Source organism: Gopherus flavomarginatus, chromosome 15 (genome assembly GCF_025201925.1).
Source record: "Gopherus flavomarginatus isolate rGopFla2 chromosome 15, rGopFla2.mat.asm, whole genome shotgun sequence".
NCBI classification, from domain to species: domain Eukaryota; kingdom Metazoa; phylum Chordata; order Testudines; family Testudinidae; genus Gopherus; species Gopherus flavomarginatus.
Genome location: NC_066631.1, coordinates 11405655 through 11428390, shown reverse-complemented (window position 1 = coordinate 11428390; position 22736 = coordinate 11405655). Strand labels below are relative to the sequence as shown.

The following is a 22736-nucleotide window of genomic DNA, read 5'->3' as shown; positions in this document are numbered from 1 at the left end:
CTGCTCCCACACACAAGGCTTCAGGGACTGAATTATCCTCTAAGATGCGTTATGAGGCCCTATTTCTCCCAGTAGCCGTAGTTCGAGAGGCAACTAAGCTATAGCCCTCAGCAAGCACAGATTTGGAGCAAACAGAAGCATTACTATATTACTCATTAATTTAATTGAAGAACGTACCTTCTGGGGCAGCAATTTAATTACAGAGAATGGGTAGCTTCCACCCCTGAGGAAAGAGGAGCAGTAGCATCACAAAACAGTGGTAAGTCATTTCACTTAATGAAGTGGTTACAAGTTGTGGTTTCTTGATCTCCCAAGCACCAGCCCACACAGCCAGTAGGGGTCTGAACCCTATAACTAAGGTCACAGGCTTCCATGAATTTTTGTTTATTGCCCACAACCTGTCAGAATTTTACTAAAAGTACCCATGACAAGATCTTAACCCTACCTATAACTATTCCATTTTGGTAGTGGGCCAACCGAGCAGCAGACTCACAATCTAGGACACCTTCACTCACCACACCAGTCTCCAAGTACCTGACCCAAACTCAGGCTGAGTGGCTTTGCTTTTTGCACCTCCCATCCTTCCTCTGCATGTTTATTGAGGAAGTAAGCTGCGTGGGACAGATTCAAGACTTCCTACATCTCTGTAAAGCCTCGAACACAACTATTATTCACTTTCAGGTGGTCTCTGGGCCAACAGCTGGCACTGCTTCAAAGAGAACACAGTAAACTCCCTGCTTTTCTACCCCAAAGGAGCAAATGCCTATACTGCAGTTGGGAGAAGCTGACAAGTGAGGCAGGGCTCTCTGCTGTATCCAAGTCTCCCTGCCTTCTCTCCTCTTTTCAGATCCCTAGTAGGCTCCTTTCCCCCAATCTTACCCTCAATTACTACAACTTATCCATAGCAAAGATTGACTCAGGACACTGCAGTTAGACAATCCTACCCAGTCATTTCATGTGGCAGCTGCTGCAGCTTCTCCTTGTGGGGCTGTGTCATTTTTACTATCAGGCACCACAGTGACATCCTAACGCAAAGGGATCCAACAAAGATTGCTCCCCTTAGTTTTTGATAATGCTCATATGTAGGTGTTCACAAGTCACTGGGGTGAGTGGTGCAACTGACTTTGGTGATGGAGTGGGGGACACAGGCAGGGCAAACAATGTGTATTTCAGACAAATGTTTTTGGCCCATGGATGTCATCTCTCGTAGAACTCCTTGGAGCATCATCCTGAAAAAGGGAAGAGTTACTAAAGAGTGAAAACAACCCACCATCTTCAGTTTAGTTACACAATATTAGTAAGTGTCTTTTCCAACAACCCAGTGGAAAAGGAGGAGTGCTACTCTCCAGCCCCTCCTCCCTCCCTGCAGCCGGTGGCTTTGTGTAGTAAAAACAGATGGAGCTTTCCCTTCCCTCCTCACAGGCCCCACCAGAAATGCTGGCTGGGCCATTTAGTAAGGCCTTATCTACACATGAATACACAGCGGTAGCACTGTCCCGAGACTGATGTGATCTGCCATACACCCAGACCTTCTTCCAGCAGTGGTTCTCTGGGCATCCCTTGTTGCAAGTTACCGTGTGCCAAATTACCCACCCAAAATCCCTGGTATTGGCCAAGAAAGTGCTGTACACTCAGCTCAAACACCCAGCCACATTAGTGCCTCCAAAGAATCCTTACAGTGTTCAGACCCTGCTGCTGAATCTTTACACATTATCTGTTAATTAACAGCACCTGCCATGCCACATGTGCTGTCCTGTAGCTCAGGGGAAGGTGGCAACACCTGAATAAGTGGGTAACCCTGACACCATCTCTTTGCTCAGGGCTGGGTCCCCTTTGCCCCCCTTTCTGTCTTAAGCAAAGATTGACACAGATCATAATACACCCACGAGGCAGAATCTGCCTCCATCCTGCCTGATCGGAGCCAAGAGCCTCTTCTACAGGTGGATTGTAAATGGAAACAGCTAGGCCCATCTCAGCACTTCAAGGAATCCTGTTGTGCAGTAAAAAACAAGGGTTTTTATGTTTTGTTTTGTTTTTTTTTAAAGCACCAGATGCTCCAAGTGACAATATAATTTTGTTTATTTTCCTTTAATACACTGCTGGTTAAAACTGCCAGGCAGTAGATTTCAGAACATTCCCTCAACCAAACATCCTGGGAAAATTAAAAAATAAACAGCTACATGTACCAAAAATAAAATAACCCACCCACACACCCAGCTCTTCTCCCCAAAAGAACAAGCCTTTGCAAAGCCAGTCCAATCAGAAATAGACATCTGTGCTTTTAACCCAGGGCCTAAGACTGATACAAACAAACAGTTACCGCAAGTTGTTATAACACAAAGCAATGGACAGTAAAAAAAAAATCCTCCTTCAAAACCCTTTAGTACTGATTACTAATACAGATGAAGATTTAACCCAAAAGAAATTGATATTTCTCGCCATATTGCTATATCGTTCGTGGTCATTCGAGTCTTGCAGCCTTGAGTAGAGCTTGCAACTGTGTGGTTCTTAATGCTCAACAAATCAGCTGACTGCAAGAAGCCAGTGTTCCCTTAGCAAGAGGGACCTGCAAGCAGCTCATTCAGGCCTTGTCTACACAACCATATCCACGTCATGGGACCCACTTACAAAACAGTTAAGAGTTGCTGTGCAGATGGGACCCAAACATTGTCACTGTAACTGGGCTAAAGCCTTGGGCAATCCAAGCTACTTCTCCAGCGGCCCTGAGAACTCTACTTTTGTTTCATGCAGCCTGGAGCCACCTTACAGACTGGTTAGTTTCTTAAGCAGGAAGAGCTTGAGTGCAAGACGTCCCCAGGAGCAGCCCTGGCCCAAGTTTATCAGCCTCTAGTGGGTGTTTTAGTCACTCCAAGATTCTGACTGAACATGCTTGGATTAAAACCGAATCACTGTGAGAGAACAAATAAGCACACCCCTAACACACATGAGTAAGAAATAACTATGGCTCAAAGATTTTGCATTTCCTAGATTCACACACACACTAAGAGTTTCTGGTTAAACAAGACTTGTTAAAAACTGCTCTTGACACCTGTCTGAGCTGCTGTTTCCCCACTTTCCCTGGGATTAACCTCTACCCGCAGCCTCCTGAACTTTTGCTGTTTGCTATGGATTATTCACATTTCCTGAGCAGACAGCACTCTCTCTGGGAGGGAAGAAAGCACTTCTGTATTTTTTTTTTTTAATAAAACACTTATTGGGGTGGGGGAGGGGGGAATAAAAACCAATGTCAGCAATGAGAGTTGTGCTGACTAGACCTGGCACAGAGTGCCCCAGAGCATTTCCTTGATCTCTTCAGAAAGCTCTTTAATATATAGCTATAAACTCTGAGTAAGCCAGAGTCCAGGAAGACAGAACCCTGGCTGCAACCTCCTCCTCACAGACCAATGCCAGAAATTAAGTACTATCATATTCTTGCGATGAGTCTGTTCAGAACTGATGTGAAATAATCACAAGTTTCATGGGTCTGATGCATCCCCTAACCATTATGTCAAGATCAGGAACTTGGTGCCTATTTACTAGGCTCCATCCTTTCCTGGGAGGAGTTCTCAGTTCCAACCCACATGATATATTCCTCCTCAAGAATACATGCCTAAGCTTATTTAATCACTGGATAAAATCTGGTGGAAACAGAGGCAAGTGTGTAAAAAACCCCAAGCCTAGTCCCATTAGACCTTTGCATGCATTTGTTATGGAGATGTAGCAGAGCCAGATAGTGGAATTGATTCTGAGATTCCAAACCTTGCTCCCCCTGAGATTCCCACTAAGCAGATCTCTCTCCTGCCCTAAATGGAACAAGGAGCAGACAGATGCCACAGAGGGTCTGCTACTAGCAGGAGTTTAAGAGAAGTTTTGTCCCAAACCACTTTCTCAGAATCTGTTACACATCAAGAGTCATGCAGAATCCAGTAGTTTTCTATCCTTTTCCAAAGGGACTATGCAGGCTACAGCTGAAATTGGACTATGTTTCCAATGGTTGCTGCTAGTCCAGTCTCAACCACAGCAAAGCCAGGGATGAAGTACTGTATTCTGCTCTTGGTTTAGAGTCCCTGCCACAATGGCCACTCTACGGGAAGACCTTTGCTAGCAAGGTCCTGATGCGGGATGGGGTTGACATCATGCCATAAACTTCGCTACTGCTGCAGAATCAGGACTGAAGCCATGCTGAGGACCACGCTCCTACCCAAAATCTGACCTTCACCAAGCCCCTGAAAACCATGGCCAGATGGGGACAATGTTTCCTGGAAGCTCCCCATCCCTCTGGAGATTTCTTTGGGGAGAACAAACCTGAAGGAGCCTGCCAGTTCCCCTATCACATCCATTACTATGCATCCAGCAACAGAAACTATCAGAGGATATTCACAAGTCGCACCGTACTTCAGGTAGGACATTCCAGAGCATGGATCACAGGACGGTAAGAGAATGCCTGCTGCTTTTAGAGGGGGAAGTGCCTGGATTAGGGACCGTCTCCTCCAGGAGTTAGATTTAAAGAGGAAACAGAAGTTCCTTAAAACAGAAGCTTCTTCCAACAGACTTGTGATCAAACCACAACAAAAAGGCACCAAAAATGAACATAAGGATTTGCTTTGGCATTCCACTTGCTTCCACCTGCAATCCCACAGGGAAAGGTTAGATATCGTTCCACTCACACAAACACTACAGTACAAAGTTACAGGGACGGTTTAAAGCTACTAATGCCCACAGAATTCAGAGTTAAGGATGAAACAGATCCTCACTCTCCCAACTGCTTTGCAGAAGGAGGACTCAGGTGTGTAAGGCTGCCTGCTATTCTGAGATCCTACACCCTAGGCACAGCAGGTGGGGAGGAAAAACATAAACCAAAGAATCTCCACCTGCAGTTTGAATACCCTGGGCTGGGAAGGTTCAAGTCAAGCCCATATCACCATCACATTGCTTTTTTGTTTTTAGGGAAAAAAAAAAAAACTTGACTAAACCTGTTTTCTAAACAATCTGTCCCACAGAACACAACTGTCCATCCACAGGCTTCTCAAGGTACACTGAACTGTGGCCTGAATGTACTCACTCCACCCTGCCCACTATAGCAAGGCCGTGCACACAGGGACCAGGTCCGTATTTGCCCACTGCTGTTTTGTTTGTGATACTGAATTTTTAAACTACCTTGGTTGTTTCTAACTGGTCTCCTAACCCCCAGGGCACTGGCCTGCATTACAGACTACCGGAGCGTAAGGCCGTGGAAAAGCTACTCCTTTAGGGAAGTAGAACAGCGGCGCAGCCATTCCAAAGGCAAACAGCCAGCCAGAGTTTGAAATGTGTCATGGAAGCAATCACTGACTCTTCACTCATTTCCACCATGCAGCAGCCTCGCCTGTGACTGTATTTGCTTGACCATCCATCCCTAAACACAAATGGAAACCAACTTCAGTGAAAGACAACGGCTGAACGATAAGATATTCCAATATATCAACAACAGAAAAATAAAGTAGCCCTAAACCACCACCCCCAAGCTGCGTACCTCTTGCCAGTTTTAAGCAGTCAAAATGCAGATGCAGCTATGAAGAGATCTAGGCAAAAGCGAGCCACAATCAGACCTCAATATCCATTCATACATTGGATGGGTCCCTCTGACCACTGCACCCTACTCCCCTTTAATAGTCCTTATTTAAAAAACAAAGCACGTTTTACTTGTCCCAAAAGGATCCTTCAAATGAAGTCTGAAGCTGCCAGAAAGGGAAGGGTTGAAACAGGAAAGCAAAAAGGAAAATTGCTTTATTATAGTACCATCATGGGGCCAGATGACCCAGCAAGCAGCTAAGGGAGGGAGCGCAAACCCATGTGAGTACCTCACCCCCAGTGCAGAAGAGAAGGCTTGATAACCAAGTTATGGGTAAACAGAGCAAAAAATATTCCAATTAAAAAAAAATAAACTGAATTAATTTTATTTTAAAAACATAGGCTGCAACACACAGCAGAAGTCTAATGCCGTGCTGGCTACCTCTAAAGACACGCTGCTTCATCCTCAGGTGGGAGTCCAGCACAGAGCAAGTGCATTGCCACTGTTAGAAGGAACAGGGCAGGATCAGCTACCCTGGCCTTGCAGAGGAATGGACTAATCTAACAGGCCTCTTCCATCTCTACCACCTATGATCCTAGATGCGGGCCCTGGAGCTCAAGCTGTGCAGAGACTGAGGGGTCCTGAAGGAGACTTGTGTCTAAGAAATGCTGGCATCTCAGGGGAAGAGAAGAGCACTCTCCTCAGTTGGAAGCCTTGTTGTTTTCAGGATCAAGTTCTCGGTTTGCCTAATGAATCAGGGCAGTTTGTGCTGAACCCAAGAAGTTCCTGCTATTTGATTAAGGTTCCACACCCTGTGCTGTGCTACTGTGTTAGAGTGATCAGATGGTGGCCAAAGAGATCTGGGGAAATCATAAGTTTAGACAAAATTTTCTGAGTGGCAATGCCTGTAATTAAAAATGTCCTCAAAATACACCTTTTTAATTGACTCATACATTAAGAAAATAAGCATTTAGGAGTGATAAGAGTCCAGGAGGAAACAGCTGAATGAGCTGCTAGTCCCAGGCCTCTCACTGTTTCAGAGCTTGGCTTGCTCTGGAGATCTACTGCTCGCCTTCTCCTCCCCGTGGGTAGGTTTCATTACGGTCAAGCATTCTCTGACTGTTTTACCAATTGAACTGCTTGTGCGAGCATTAGTGGCTGACAGTAGCAATGGGAGAAAGCTCAGCTGGATACTATATTTTGCACTGGACTCACAGAATCAGAATTGTGGTTAAACACAAAGCAGCAATGCACTTGCTCAGAAAGATGGCTGCTTTGGGGACCAATGCTCTGAGAATGTCCCTAGCTTCTGTCTTGGCACTCATGGTTGGGCAACACTTTCCACAGCTTGAAAATTAATAGGAAGAAAGTAAATGTCTTGGCTGCTGTAAAAGGACTATTCATAGAGCTCTGCTGACCCTTCACCAAGATGCTCTGTCTAGATTATCAAAAGGCCAGGTGTGAGTTGAGTAGCTACACACAATTGTGCTCAAAAGCAACTGATAAGAAAAGTCAGAATCCAGGCAGGAGCAGCAGGGGCATTACTTCTCAGTCAAGCTGCACAGTATGAAGTAGATGAGATGCTTGCCAAAAAAAAATATTTAGCCCAAGGCAAAGAGAATTCTGCCCTGAGGATGGATGTTATTAGAATTAAAGCTGACAAGGCTGGTGTCTCAAGACTTAAGCTCCAAAGAATACCCTTTACCCTGGCTGTGCAAGGTGTTGGGCACTTCCTGTGAGGAAGGGAGCACTGCCAACTCCCATAAGTCAATGGGAATGGAAGCTGCTCAGCACCTTGCAGATTCAGATCTTAAATGCCAGCTGCCCAAGGACCTTCAGTTCCAGATCAGGAAGTGTGTGTGGACTGCACATTGCAGGCTTCTGTTTTCCACACTGCTCTCCTGATTACACCAGACTCAGATCCAGAGCAAAGTAGCCACTCCTGACACTCCACTCAGAGAACACATGCTCTTCATGTGAGTGCAGAGTCCACTTGCTAAGCTGTCAGAGGGGGAAAGTGAACAGGGTAGCTCAGACCCATCATTAGGTGACCATGGAAGCTGACCAGACTGATCTACATCAGTTTCCATCCATTTCAGATTCTCCACAATGGATGGACATGCTCATCCTACAGGACTGAGAGGCTGGGCACCTTGGTACTTGCCAGCATCCAATTCTTAGGCACATCCTGATATTCCAAAGCCTACGCAAGATAGTTAATGGTAGGTACAGACTGCAATCTCACATTACTGCAGACTGGATCAGATCAATGCAGCTGATGCAGAAGGATTACAGGGTTATTGGAAAGTACTTCAAGGTTGCACTACTCTGTTTTATGGCTGCCAGATTATTGATCATAGCAGGGATGCACAAGCATTGGGGGCTCAGAGCCTCCATTTTTTTGGTCACCTGGTTCTCAGCCCCTCCAGGGGAGACACTGAACACTAGAGAGGGCAAGGTGGGATGGGGCTTGAAGTGAGCCACTGCGAAGAAAAATATTAAAAAGGAAAATAAAAGCCACAGCTGATACAGAAACCAAACGCATCTGGGGCAGAGACACTGCAGCAAAAAGCCAGCCTATTGCAGGTCACAGCAGAACCTCTGCAGCAACGATCTAACATTACACAATTATCAAACTAGGAAAGTTTCTCCCAACTGGTGCATAAAATCAGGCCAAATAATTCCCTCAGCTCTTTTTGCAACTCACTCTAAAGCTGGAACCTTTCCTGGAGACCCATCAGCAAGTCTGAGCCTGTGTATCTTTAGGACAGAGAAGTATCGTGCATTTAGTTACACGCATTCAGATCGCTGTTGAAAAGCCAGTCTCTTTCCCCCATAATTGTCACCCAAAGGCACCAGAACATCTGTGCACACTTCTGACCACCACACACATCTAGGCCTCACTTCAAAGGCTGTTTTTCCAGGCAACATTCAGAGAGCGCTTCCCTGCTTAGCTTCTTAAGCCGGGACCAATTATCCACCTGGACAAGGGCACAACGTTTGGGTCACGCAGCTTCCTCTCCAGGCGGGATATGGACCAAAGTTCGCCAGCATCAGCTTCCTTCAGCCCAGACAGACAGCAAGGATCCAGTTTAATCTCAAGTGCCCCGAAGAGGAAGGGATGCTGCCTATGGTGCAACAGGGGAAGCCAAGGCCTCGCTGGCTGGGGGAAGGCGAGCTCCCCCCTTTACCTGTACCTGCCGTTCATTCCAAATGAACTTTTTTTTTCCCTTAAATTATGAAAAATATGGAGAAACTCAAAGCAACCACATTTGGTCCGACTCCTTTCCTCCTGGCCTGCGGCCCCTGCCACTGCATCTCTGCATGGGGCTTGCCCTCACAACCGGCAAAGGCAGAAGAGGGTAGGAATGAAGACACCAAAGGCCACCAATATAGGGAACATGAGGCTGCTGTTGTCTGAGGCGTAGGGGTTTGGTGTCCGGGGGCCTGACTGAACCCGGTTCTTATTGGCCTGTTTTTTGACGCTGGAGCCTTCTTCATACTCTTCTTCATCTTCCTCATCCTCCTTTTTTTCCAGGCCAGGGTGAGGTTGCAGCTTTGGAACATCTGTTGGAAAAGAAAGAAATTCACTATTGTGAACGTGACTTGCCCCATCCCACACCCAACCAGTTGAACAGGACACATGGGGTACCCCATAGACTGGTACACAGTTCCACATTGCCAGGGCTCCACTCCAATACAAGCACCCTAATTCATGGAGATACTTGGATGGCTCCACTCTCAGCTTGTGAAGCAAATATTAGTATATGAATAAGGTCCTACCAAATTCACAGCCATGAAAAACGCATCATGGACTGTGAAATCTGGTCTTTTGTGTGCTTCTACCCTATACTGTACAGATTTCACAGGGGAGAAAGCAGGGTGCCGGAGAGCGGTGGTTGTTGGCCAGGCACCCAGCTCTGAAGGCAGAGCCGGCGCCAGCAGCAGCGCAGTAGTAAGGTTGGCAATACCATACCAAGCCACCCTTACTTATGCACTGCTGCTGGCAGCAGCTCTGCCTTCAGAGCTGAGTGCCTGGCCAACAGCTGCCGCTCTCCGGCCACCCAGCTCTGAAGGCAGTGCCACCGCCTGCAGCAGCGCAGAAGTAAGGGCAGCAGTACCACAACCCCCACATAATAATCTTGCGACCCTCCCACCACTCTTTTTTGTGTCAGGACCTCTACAATTACAACACTGTGAAATTTCACATTTAAATAGCTGGAATCATGACATTTATTATTTTAAAAATCCCATGACTGTGAAATTGACCAAAATGGACCATAAATTTGGTAGGGCCCTATTATGAAGAACCTGCCTGTGAGGACAGAGCGACATCACCACTCTCCAGCTTCTCATTCAGGAAGAGCTACATCACGCAAGCACATCTGCCCCATTCCAACCTCTAATGCTCCTGGCAGCCTTATAAGACCCCAGGCAGGACCAAGACTTACTGCCTTGATAATCAAGTGCCTCCCAACCCGTAAATGGAGACCTATCTCACAGCAGTTTCCCCGTAACCTGCCAGTGCCACTCCACGTATCCACCAAAGCAAAGCAATATGCATCCCAACCCACACCCCAGTCCTTGCTGGTCTGAGACCTGAGTTCAGACTCCCCACACAGCAAGATACTGTGCTGCCACTAGACCACAGAGCCAACCCATTGCCTCCAGGGTAGCAATCCCTGATCTCTAGAACAGCAAACAAACCCATCATATGACAAAGATTTCAGCTGAGTGCTCTGACACATGGCAACGAGAGAGCAGGGACTCCTGCTAACCCTACACAGAGTTATTCCGAGAGATTAAGTCTGGGAAAATTGCAGCAGCATCCTCAGAGCCAAGGGGGCAGAAGCCCAGTGCGGAGCGAAAGCACTGGGCCAGAAAAACTGAATGATTACTAGCTAAAGAGGTCTCCAGAACCAGATCTTTGCAGAGCTGCTCACAAAGTCTAGCAGCCAAAGAATTTAGCTATAAGCCAGTTTTAACCACCACTGAGACTCAGAAGGCCCCCAAGTTTTTGAATTAGACACACAACCTACTTTCCAAATGAATCAGCCTTGTGTACTTGGAGTGAAGGACTGGAGAGACAACACATCTGTGATGCGCTAGGACAAAACTTCACAGGGGACAGCTGAGGGCAATGGGCCTGGCTAAGACAGATCAGTTAAGGCTGCCACTTTACAGAGTGCTATACACATGGTTTAAAAGGAAATCAGTTGCCCTCCAAGCTACAAAGTCTTGAAGGATTATTAGTTAAAAAACTTACCATCCACTGTTCCTTGCAGGATGTATAGTGCACAGATTTTTGGATTGTCGTAGTATCCCTAGTGAAAGGGAAGACAAAGGTCAATGCTGTCAAAGAAGGAATACCCTCCACCCATCAGAGTCACTTCCCCTCTCCCTATGCACATCTGCACCATGTGGCAGGGTGTGAAGGATTGGGTGGAGATGAGAGGAGAGAGAAAGAAAGGGCTTTCCCCATGTCAGGGTTTGTTACCTTGACAAACTCAATGTGGAGTTTCCCTGTGAATGTGGAAACCTCTCCCTGGACACTCAACTTCCCCTTCCTGATGCTGATGGGAATGATCTCGTCGTGAGCTGTGCTATGTCCAACTCGGTCAAAAATGTCCAAGTCCTTCACCACCACATGGCCATTCAAGCGCACATCAAACACCTTCGGGGTGGAAGAGATTTCAGAGAGGAATCAGACACATGACTGAGAGGGGACAGGACAGAAACAGTCTGTGCTCGTTACAAAGCCCAGGAGATAAGAGGTATTACTGCATGTGCCAGCGAACCAGTGCAGATTCTCTGTGCATATGGCAATCTGTCTCCACCCCCTTGTTAAGAAGGGCCCACAGCCCCAAAATAGACCACAGAAGTTAAACAATTAAGCCCTTTAAAAATGGTTACAAATAGACAAACCTGTATCCTGCCTCTAACACGTCTCCATAACTACTGTTCAGTACTGAGGACCATGGGGAGTTTCATTAGGCCCTATCCTCAGAAGTACACTGCTACCTCAATATAACGCCACTCGATATAACACAAATTTGGATATAACGCGATAAAGCAGTGCTCCGGGGGAGCGAGGCTGCACACTCCGGTGGATCAAAGCAAGTTCAATATAACACAGTTTCACCTATAACACGGTAAGATATTTTGGCTCCCAAGGACAGCGTTATATCGAGGTAAAGGTGTACCACGCACCCACACCTCCCGTTGACTCGAGCGGGAGCTGTTAGTGCTCGGCACTTCTGAAAATTGTGCTCCTGGTTTTTTAATCCCAGTGGTCTGGTGGTAAAACAGGGGAAGGAGAGACAAGAGGGAAAGAGATGAGACCAAAGGCAGAAGAAAAGGGATGAGTTAGGCAAAGAGACTGAACAGCTAACAGAACGGAAGCTAATCTCTGGGCTGCGGTGACTCAAGCATCACTCATAGCCTGGAATACCATCACAGCTGTGTAAAGGAAGCACGTTAGTCCTTAAATCCTACAGAACTCTATTTTGTCAGGAGAGCCACCTGTTCACATCCAATTATTTCCATCCTTCTGATCAGCCTCTACAAGCCAATGCTGCTGCTTAAAATAATCACCAAGTAGGGAAGCAGCATGGTCCAGTGGACAAGGAACAGGACTAGGAATCAGGACTAGGGTTATAATTCCAGCTCTTAAATTGAGTTATTGTATGGCCTTGACTCCTGTGTACCTCAGTTTTCCCAGCTGCAAAATGGGAATCACAAAGGTCGGCAAGAATCATTAAGTGCTTTGATGTCTCCAGAAGAAAGGTGCTATACAAAAGTCAAGTGTCAGTCACATTTCACTACAGAAAGTCAGCTGAAGACATGACTTCACAAACAAGTACATCCAGCTCTACTTTATATTAGAAATTGATATAGGAGCACAGTATCAATTTGGAACGCATCCTTAGGAACAAGTTCATCCCTAGGGCAGCTCCACTTGGCTCAGTGGAGTTGGTAGAGGGGAGGGTCATGAAAAATCTGGACCTTGGTTTGACTGAAAATCCATAAACTTTGTGAAAGGCCTTTGAGGGTAAGAAAAATGCTTTAGCCAAAGGATATAGCTCATTAAGTTACAGTTAGACTCTTCGAAGCATGTTAACACTTTATTTTATTTGTAGCCATATCTGCTTCCACTATCTTTACTCAGTATCACTTATATCTTTGTTCCTAATACACTTATTCTTGGTTTTGCTATAAATTCATCTGAGTGCTGTTAAGTAAAGGGTGAATCCTCAACTGAGTTAACAGGCTGGTGTGTGATATGCCTCTTTGGAGACAGCAGACTTGATAATTCTGTGAGTGTCCAGTGACAGGGGCTGGATACTGCAGAGGAACACTCCACATGGAGTTTTGGGCAGTGAAGTGCACCTGAGGTTTACCTGCAAGGCAAAGTAAAGGCTGGCAAAACTTTTGAGGAGGTTGTCTGGGTGGTTAGCAGACCAGAGTGTAGGGAACTGACACAGAGGTTAGCTTCCATGAGACTCTCACCCTCCGCAGGGCGTAACAAGGTGATTCTCAGTCCTGAACTCCCCAAAGGCATGTCACAGGTACCTGGCATACACAGCCCTAGACAGACATTAGCATCATCAGAGATAACAAAGGAAGGATCCTGGGTTGGGGGAGACTTAGCTTACCTTCTGCTGGGACTGTGCAAAATAAACTTCAGCAAACTTCAACACCACAACGTAGTCACCCTCTTCCTTGATGGGGACTTCATACCCAAAGGTCTCCTCGTTGTAACGCTCAGTCTGGTACAGAATCTGATCCTCTGTGTTGGACCGCAATATTGGCAGCTTCATGCCATAGTCAGAGGCTGGGTTCCAAATATAAAAATCAACAAGAATGCAAGGGTTAACTTCTGAGGCATCAGCAGAAGATAACTCTATAAACAACTTCCAAGGACCAATTCTCTTGAGGCCCCACAGTCCCTCCTAATTCTGACCAATGGGGGGCACTACTTCCTTTCAAGCGTCCCCATCCCCACTTTACCAACTGCCACACTTCTTTTTTTAACCTAGTACACCAGAGGGGGAGGTAGGTTGAGCAGTGGCTGGAGGAAACCTGAATCCTACAGAAACACAGTTCAAGCAACAATCTCCAAGGCAGTTAGCAGAGAAGAGGTCCTATTCATGGACTGGGTGCACTAGGGTTCCCCCGAGACCTCTTCCACTTGGATCCCCAAGATCTCAGTTGGACTCCAGTCTAATTTCTCAGCTTCCTTTATTTGGGTTGTAGTAAAGCTACACCGATCAGACTCAAGGATAGGGGATGTGTATAAAGCATACCACACATCCAGAGTTACACAGCAAATCTGTTCCCTTTTATACGTTTACAAATTACACTGCATCACACATTTTGGAATTGGCTTAAATCATTTTGTAGAAACCAATCCCTGAACAGCACGCACTGTCCATGCATAACTTACTCTTTACCTCAGCTTACATTCCAGGTGTATCTTATCCTTTGTTACCCTGTCCACTATAAATGGTTCACTATAAATGGTTCCCTGGGCATTCCCCTTATTTTAGCTAGTACAGACATTGTTTCCAGCCTGCTGATCCATTTACCTCCCTAATCCTGTCTCCTGAGAAATAAGGCCACACCCATGTCAAACCAGGCCTATACAGCATCAGAGGATTGGCCATAAGACCAGACTTCTCTAGAGAAAGAGCACTTTGAACTTCTTATGTTTTAACCAACATGATGCGGTGCACAAATGAAATTAAGTCAATGTAGGACGGAGTCACCTCAGATAATATAATCCCATACCCTGCAATTGACTTGAAATAAAAAACCTAATTACAATTTCTCCTAAAAAAAACATTAAAAAGCCAGGTTCCACCCAAGAGAAAACATGCAGGCTGGGAGAGTGTTGCATGTATTAGAAGGATCTTAATACAACCCCTTTCTTCTTGTTAATAATCCTTCAAACACCACGCAGGGAACCTGAATCAATAAGGATGTGCACTCCCAAGGACTCTGATGACCATGCAAACTACCTCATATGATTTTATGGGGTATGCATCAGAGCCACATGTGTGCATGAGCCTTTACTTCAGTTATCTGTACACCACACAATGAAGAACCTTTGAAGAATGTTTCTAGCTGTGCCGGTATCTGAAGCAATCATGGAGGTTAAATACTTGTTTGTCCTTCCTTGTTGTTTAATATCTGTATCATAATGGAACTCAGGGGCCTCAATCAGCAATAGAGCCCTATTGTACTTGGCACTCTACAAACACATCCGATGGCATAAGCCCCAAAGAGCTAACAATCTAAAACGCTATTCTCACTGGATGGAATAGGGGAGACTCTGGATGGCATCTGCACAACTGGCACTTCCAGTCAGCAGTGAAAGCTGATCTAAGCTTTTAGTTGTCAGCTGACAGTTGCTATTTCCATTCCCATTTCCATGGAAACAGATATTGGTTTGGGTTGGCCAATGCAGAGTAAGCCAAAAGCTCTACCCAGTTGCCCGGCACCTATGTCCAAGCCCATGGAAAAGACCAAGAGGAAACTAACACCTGTTCTACATAGCGAGGACCCTGGGGTAAGACTGCTGTTGTTCTGTAACCACCAGTGAGGGTCATGGAGGCTTGATCATCGGAACCACAGGAGGTGAAGAGCTCTCACTGTTTTCACATCCTGCTGTAAATACATCCCTTTTTCCAGTTACATGTTAACTAATTATAGTAGTCCAAACAGCTCATGAACACTAGCTCAACTCCTATTTAACGCTGCAGGTTAGAGACAAGCCTGCAGAGAAAGGAAGTTTGTTGTCAGGCTGGGATAGCGACATCAGAGTGAATTCACCCAACCACACAAATGACTAAGTTTCAGAGTAGCAGCTGTGTTAGTCGGTATCCGCAAAAAGAACAGGAGTACTTGTGCCACCATAGAGACTAACAAATTTATTTGAGCATAAGCTTTTGTGGGTTACAGCCCACTTCATTGGATGCAAGCAGTGGAAAATACAGTAGGAAGAGATTGTATGTGTGTGCACGTATATACACACACACACACAGAGAACATGAAACAATGGGTGTTACCATACACACACTAACGAAAGTAATCAGTTAAGGTGAGCTATTACCAGCAGGAGAGAGAAAAACTTTTTGTAGTGGTAATGAAAATGGTCCATTTGCAGCAGTTGACAAGAAGTTGTGAGGAACAGTATTCCACCCTCCCCACTGTATTTTCCACTGCATGCATCCAATGAAGTGGGCTGTAGCACACAAAAGCTTATGCTCAAATAAATTTGTTGGTTTCTAGAGTGCCACAAGAACTCTTGTTCTTTTTACAAATGACTAATTCATGTGTATGCTGCAGTTCTTCATGATGCAATGGAAGTGGATCTGAATTAGCAGTATTTTAGTTGTGGTGAAGTATGACTGAAGCACCAAGACAGAAACAAACCATTACACATTAGAAGTAACAAAAGTAGCCACTATCTCCATTTGTTTGGCATCTGGATATGCTATAAATCCCTTAGTTATACTTTCTCCCTTAAGTCCCAGGATCAGAATTTGAGGCTTGAGGGGAAACAACCCTAAAATGCCAACCCAGGACTTTTAAGCCATCAGCAGCAAGCTGTACTGCAGCCATTACCTGCCATCCACACAAATGAGAACAGAATGAGTAACTGAGGGAATTAAAATGATGGTGCAATAAAAACCGTTGAAAGAGAAGGAAGATAGCAGTTGAGCTCATGGGTTAAAGTCTTACTTGCTGAGCCCGGCACTATGGTTGCAGCAGGGTTATTGTAACAGGTTGCTGTTCAGTGACGCACCATGAACAAACACTCTTTTGAGAGGAGCAAACCACAACACCACGCACAGTTTGAAAAAGAGATTGCTAAAGTCCAAAGAGACATTCTTCTCCAGGTTGCAGCTGCAAGTGTTAATTATACAGTTGTAGGTCAGCCTCCCCTTAACATTAATAATGATATTTGAACACCTACAGCTAGTGAAATACAGGTCACCAGCATATAAGCCTTTGGTGGGGCAAACTAAAAGCTTTTAAGCTTTACAGAGTATCCATATTTAAACGGTAAATTCCTCTGGGCTGTTACTTGTGTGTGAAGGGTCAACCACATCTAGGGCACTGTGTAAGTAGTGACACCATCACTGCAAGGAGAGCTGCATCGATACTGTATGTTGCAGCTGTAGCAGTGATGGGCAGCAGACCCAAGCCTTGAATGGGTAGTTCACCTTGTCTGCACCACAAGAGGTACCTGCTGCTGATAATGGGTGTATCTTAGGCCTGGTCTACACTACGCGTTTATACCGATTTTAACAGCGTTAAACTGATTTAACGCTGCACCCGTCCACACAACGAGGCCCTTTATATCGATATAAAGGGCTCTTTAAATCGGTTTCTGTACTCCTCCCCGACGAGAGAAGTAGCGATGAAATCGGTATTACCATATCGGATTAGGGTTAGTGTGGCCGCAAATCGATGGTACTGGCCTCTGGGCAGTATCCCACAGTGCACCACTGTGACCACTCTGGACAGCAATCAGAACTCGGATGCACTGGCCAGGTAAACAGGAAAAGCCCGGCGAACTTTTGAATTGCATTTCCTGTTTGCCCAGCGTGGAGCTCTGATCAGCACGAGTGGCGATGCAGTCCCAAATCCAAAAAGAGCTCCAGCATGAACTGTACAGGAGATACTGGATCTGATTGCTGTATGGGGAGACAAATCTGTTCTATCAGAGCTCCATTACAGAAGACGAAATGCCAAAGCATTTGAAAAAAATCTCTAGGCTATGATACAGAGTCCACAGCACAGTGTGTGTGACAAGCGTAACGGAAAGCCAAAGAATCAAATGGATGTTCATGGAGGAAGGGAGGGGGGACTGAGGACTCCAGCTATCCCATAGTCCCCGCAGTCTCCGAAAAGCATTTGCATTGTTGGCTGAGCTCCCAATGCCTGTAGGGTCAAACACATTGTCCGGGGTGGTTCAGGGTATATCTCGTCAATTTACTCCCCCTCCCCTATCCCATGAAAGAAAAGGGAAAAAAATCGTTTCCTGACTTTTTTCAATGTCACCGTATGTCTACTGCATGATGCTGGTAGACGCGGTGCTGGGGCACTGAACAGCAGCATCCTCTCCCCTCCCTTCCCCGGTGGCAGACAGTACAGTGCAGTAGGACTGGTAGCTGTCCTCATCCCATGAGTGCTCCTGGCTGGCCTCAGGTGAGGTCGGCCGGGGGCACCTGGGTAAAAATAGGAACGACTTCCGGTTATTCCCAGAAGATGGTACAGAACGGCTGGTAACCGTCCTCATCATAGCAACTGGGGGCTGAACTCCATCAGCCCCCGCCTTTCATGTCTAAAGAAAAGATTCTGGACTATCATAGAGCGGGATGCTGGGCTCCTCTCCCCCCACCGTTTAATGTCCTGCCTGGACTATCATAGCAGCTGGAGGCTGCCTCCCTCTCATTTTATCTCACTAAAAAGTCAGTGTTTCTTATTCCTGCATTCTTTATTACTTCATCACACAAATGGGGGGACCCTGCAATGGTAGCCCAGAAGGGCTGGGGGAGGAGGGAAGCAACGGGTGGGGTTGTTGCAGGGGTACCCCTAGAATGGCATGCAGCTCATCATTTCTGTGGGATCTGACACGGAGCGGCTGTGCTCTCTGGTATACTGGTTCTCTAGTACACTTGCCCCATATTCTAGGCAGAACTGACTATTTTTAGATACAACATACAGGAGGGAATGAGTCATTCCCCTTTTTGCATTTGCGCCCCCGGCCGACCTCAGCGAAGGTCAGCCAGGAGCACCCATGACAGCAGCAGACGGTACAGAACGACTGGTAACCGTCTCTGCTACCTTGCAAAGGCAAATGAATGCTGCTGTGTAGCGCTGCAGTACCGCCTCTGTCAGCGGCATCCAGTACACATACAGTGACAGTGACAAAAGGCAAAACAGGCTCCATGGTTGCCATGCTATGGCGTCTGCCAGTGCAATCCAGGGAAAAAGGGCGTGAAATGATTGTCTGTCGTTGCTTTCACAGAGGAAGGAATGAGTGACGACATTTACCCAGAATCACTCGCGACACTGTTTTTGCACCATCATGCACTGGGATCTCAACCCAGAATTCCAATGGGCGGGGGAGACTGCGGGAACTATGGGATAGCTACGGGATAGCTACCCACAGTGCAATGCTCCAGAAATCGACACTAGCCTCGGTACATGGATGCACACCACCGAATTAATGTGCTTAGTGTGGCCGCGTGCACTCGACTTTATACAATCTGTTTTACAAAACTGGTTTATGTAAAATCAGAATAATCCTGTAGTGTAGACATACCCTTAGTTAACTCAGTCCTTTGTTAAACTTGCAGCTAAGTGATATTGTACTGCCACCATTATCAGCAGCAGGCAATTTCTATGCCACAGACAAGGCTGAGGCTTTGTCTACATTACACTTTCATTGTTAAAACTTTTATCACTCAGGGTTGTGAAACTTACTCCTGAACGAAAAGTTTTAACAACAAAAATCACCAACCTGGACAGCTGCTCTCTTGTCAACGAAGCTACTTCCCCTTGTTGGGGGTGATTTTATTTTGTCTCCTGGCAAAAGAGAGCAGCTACACGGCTTACCTTATAACAGCGTAGCTGCAGTGGCACAGCCGTACCATTGTAAGATGTGCAGTGTAAAGACAGTCTGAATCTGGACCTCAGTGTTTGACGCTGGGTGTCACAGTATCTGACTAGAACAGAGTTCATGTTCTTTACCTTCAGCCATTATCATATTTGAACATCCAGAAGTGGGACAAAGGAGAACAGTAACTTGGCTCCCAAGAGACATTATTCATATTGTGGTCAGATAAAGAAACCAGCAACTCACTTCATGAGGCTCAAATGCTGACTGGCTCCTCCCCTACCCTAGAACTGAGGATCCAAAGTGCAGCTGCAACATATTTTATGTCCTACACCCTCTAGTGGATTTTTTATTTCACTGCTTCGGCAGCTACAACAGCAGTACATACCCCATACCATGTATCCCTATTTACTGCCTTCACTCAGGGCACAGCTAATGCAGAATCCTGCCATGACCTCAGTGCTAGAGGTCTGCTGCCAAAAATGGTGGGTGAGCCAGCAGCCATATTTTCATTTACTGTGAACTCCCATGCAATAGGTACTTGGGTTCCTTATTCACCAGCAGGTGCTCAGCCCTGCTGCCACCTAGTAGAATTCCATCACTGGGTAATGGGTGCTGCCACCATGCAACATGCAGTTCAGCTGTGGAAAGTGCCTGAACCCCGTGCTTGTGTCACTGAGACTGTTTCCAGCTGGGTTTCAAACTCACAGCCCCTGCTGTGGAAACTGGAGTCTTTCTCTGGAAAAAGCAAGTTGCTGCATGTTGTTGAATGGTCAGGCTATCAAACTCACATCACCTTTCAAGAGTAAGTTCCACTTCAGTCTGTAAGGACAGACTTCCCCTCAGATGACATTCCTGCAGTCTAAAGCACGGAACTTGAAGTTTTACAAGGCTAAACCCAGCAAGTCTCATCCAGTAAGTAGGGAGCTACCATATTACAGGTGAGACACTGGGCATGCTCAACAGAGGGGTGATTTTTTATTATTTTTTTTTTTTGCAAGATACAGCCAAGGTAGCAGTCTCTCAGCTCCTGTGGGCATCCCTCCTCCCTCCAAAAAAGGCCTTGTTTAGCAGAAGCTAAATAACTTATTTTAAAATTATTGTTGCTGGTAAGTATCACTTTGATATTTGCAGCTTTCTGATGGACAATACAGAAAACTCAGTCTGCTCCTGTGAGGTCTGATGCAGGGTCCCCCAAGTGCTCATTTCCTTTTTCTCTCTCTCACTGAAGGCTACCCTCTCAAAAGTTAGATCAAGACTCATCTCAATGAGACACTAATGCTCTAACAGTTTCAAGAAGAGTGAAGCCATTCAGATATGAACAAATAAGCAACTTATGCTCAGTTAGGATCACACGCTAGACTCGTGACATAATCAGAGGTGGAAGACACCAACCTCCCAACTGTTCTCCCCTGCCTGCTGAAACAGAGCACATGCTGTAAAGTCAAACTCTGCATCTCTACAAACAGCTGCACTCGTGTATCCACCTGGCCAGAGAGAGTCATGGTGGCAGAAGCAGGTAGCTCTGAGTGTTATACAAGTTCACATGCAGTTCAGCACTATCAGCCCGGTCCTCTTCCTCATCTGGAGAGAAGTAGTGGCAATGGAAGGCTGTCCTATGGGTCACAGCATGTGACAAGGTACTAAAGAGTCCTCACTCCCTTTCCTGTCTCTCTTCACCCCCCTCACAAAAATGCTCCTCGGTGTGACTGGAAATTACAGAACACGGAATGAAGGAGCAGAACGGGTACCCAGCATGGTGAGTGCTTAGGTTATCAACAGGAAAATGGCAACCAAGTCAAAGAGAAGTGTAGGGGCAGGGGAACCTTTACCACTTTAACAGATGGGAGGAGGGTTCAACACTTGCTGGGTGACTGGAGACAAGAATTGCTGAGATAGGGAACTCCTCTAGAGGAGTCTGTCCCCCTGGAGCCAAGAGCGCCAAATGGGGAAAGGAAGAGGTGAGGCCAGAAGGAAGCAGGAGGGGACAAACGAGGCACAAGGGGGTGGGAGTGTAACCTAGGGCACTGAGAACATGCAGGGATGCTGCACCCAGGAGTTTGGCCCCTCAGGGCATGTTTAGGGTCTCGGCCATCCAGTGCAGCCTGGCACAAGCCAGCAGGGCTCCCAAGTCCTAGACGGATGGAGTCGTCCCCTTAGCCCCCGCCTTTGAAAGATACCTGGCTAGGAGCCGTTCTGCTGGTAAGGGTACGTGGGCAGCAGGCCCCGGTCCGCACCTGGCACCTGCCCCCAGTCGACCACTGAGCCAGAAGCCTCCAAACAGCCCCAGCCAGGAGCGGGAAAGCGTCTAGGTGGGCTCCAGACGGCCCCGTTAGTCATGAGGCGGGCACGCCGGGGCAGCTGGCGGGGGAAGGTTAAGTGCCCGTCAGATGCGCGCCTATCACCACCTCACACCGCCTGCTGCATGGCAAGGAGCCTGCCCGTCCCGGGCCTGGCAGCGCGCAGCGTAGGGGGTGCCACAGCCGGGGCGGCTGGCACGGGGTGGGCAGCGCGGCAGGACGGGGCCTGAGGGGCGAAGGGGGAGCGGGAAGGGGCCGGCGGGAGGGCAGAGGAGATGACGAGAACAGATCGGAGGGAGGCGGGACGTGGCCAGGCCTCCGGCTCCCTCCCCCCGGGGCCTCACCTCGGCCCACCCGGCCCTCGAGCGGGTCTTTGCGGAAGTGGATGCCGTTCACGTCCACATGGGCCTCGCCGCCCGCGTTCACTGCCCAGATCACGTTGTCGGCCAGGCCGGCTCCCGAGGCCCCCAGCAGGGCCGCGAGCACCAGAGCCGCCCCAGGCGCCCAGCGGGCCCCGGCCGCCCCCATCTCCGGCTCCCGGCTCCTGCTCTCAGCTCAGCGCAGCCCCGCCCCGCCGCACATGCCGCCCTCCTCTTCCTGTCGCGGCAGGGGGGCACCCGAACCCGCTGGCCAGAAGGATGGAGACCAGCCAACCAGTCACCGCCCGTGGTCTTGAATGTTAACTACCTGCCCGTCTGCCATTGGTACTGGAGTCACCATATTTGTATATTAATAAATGACGAGCCAATAGGAAGGAGCCAGGACAGCACGTTTGGTTGAGAGATAAGCAGGTAGCAAGCGGCTAAGGCTGTTGGGTTGGCAAAGGCCGGGGGAGCGGGGACTGGCGCGCACCATGTGCGGGGAGTGCTACAAACCCCCCTCCCCGAACGTCTCCTAGTTCCGAGCGGGTGATAGGTTCCTGCTCTCGCTGGGCTTTTACCATCCGCTCGAGAGGGGGGACACGGAACGCACCACTTGCCCGAAGTGGGAGAAGCTTCTCCGCGATCGGGCCGGGCTCCTTGGGCGCGATCACTGGGACACAGAGGAGGAAACGGCAACGCAGTGGCCCCTCAGTACTTCCTCCCGCCACTCCCGGGCCAGACCGGCCTCTCTCTCTCTCTCTCTGAGATCGCTCCCAAGGGGCCCACCAATCAGGAAGCTCCAACGCGGCTGGAACGTAATGCATTGTGGGAAGGCAACGGAACGGAAGTAGGCGGGTGGCTCAGCATGTGGGGGTTCCCATAGCAACCGT

General features: G+C 47.6%; 1 protein-coding gene across 4 annotated transcripts; it reads right to left on the bottom strand.

Moving 5' to 3' along the window:
* Positions 1–2061: 2061 nt before the first annotated feature.
* Positions 2062–22612, bottom strand: MLEC (malectin). 4 transcript variants are annotated; one of them, XM_050923655.1, is made up of 5 exons: positions 22457–22612; positions 13207–13385; positions 11049–11225; positions 10818–10875; positions 8797–9118 (listed from the first exon to the last, which is right to left on the bottom strand). In XM_050923655.1, the coding sequence occupies exons 2-5, from the start codon at positions 13369–13371 to the stop codon at positions 8889–8891; spliced, it is 630 nt and encodes a 209-aa protein (XP_050779612.1). In that variant the 5' UTR covers positions 13372–13385; positions 22457–22612; the 3' UTR covers positions 8797–8888. The 4 variants fall into 4 exon arrangements, with proteins under 4 accessions (XP_050779615.1, XP_050779612.1, XP_050779614.1 ...); XM_050923657.1 differs by having other exon boundaries at positions 22464–22552; XM_050923656.1 differs by lacking the exon at positions 22457–22612 and adding an exon at positions 21829–22027.
* Positions 22613–22736: the final 124 nt, after the last annotated feature.

Excerpts from the sequence above, each read along its gene's own strand:
- MLEC (XM_050923656.1), bottom strand. The coding sequence starts at position 22,012 with ATGGGGGCGGCCGGGGCCCGCTGGGCGCCTGGGGCGGCTCTGGTGCTC. Across the intron at positions 13,386-21,828 it reads CGAGGGCCGGGTGGGCCGAG|CCTCTGACTATGGCATGAAG; the intron begins GTGAGGCCCCGG and ends TTTGGAACCCAG. Across the intron at positions 10,876-11,048 it reads TCCACATTGAGTTTGTCAAG|GGATACTACGACAATCCAAA; the intron begins GTAACAAACCCT and ends CCCTTTCACTAG.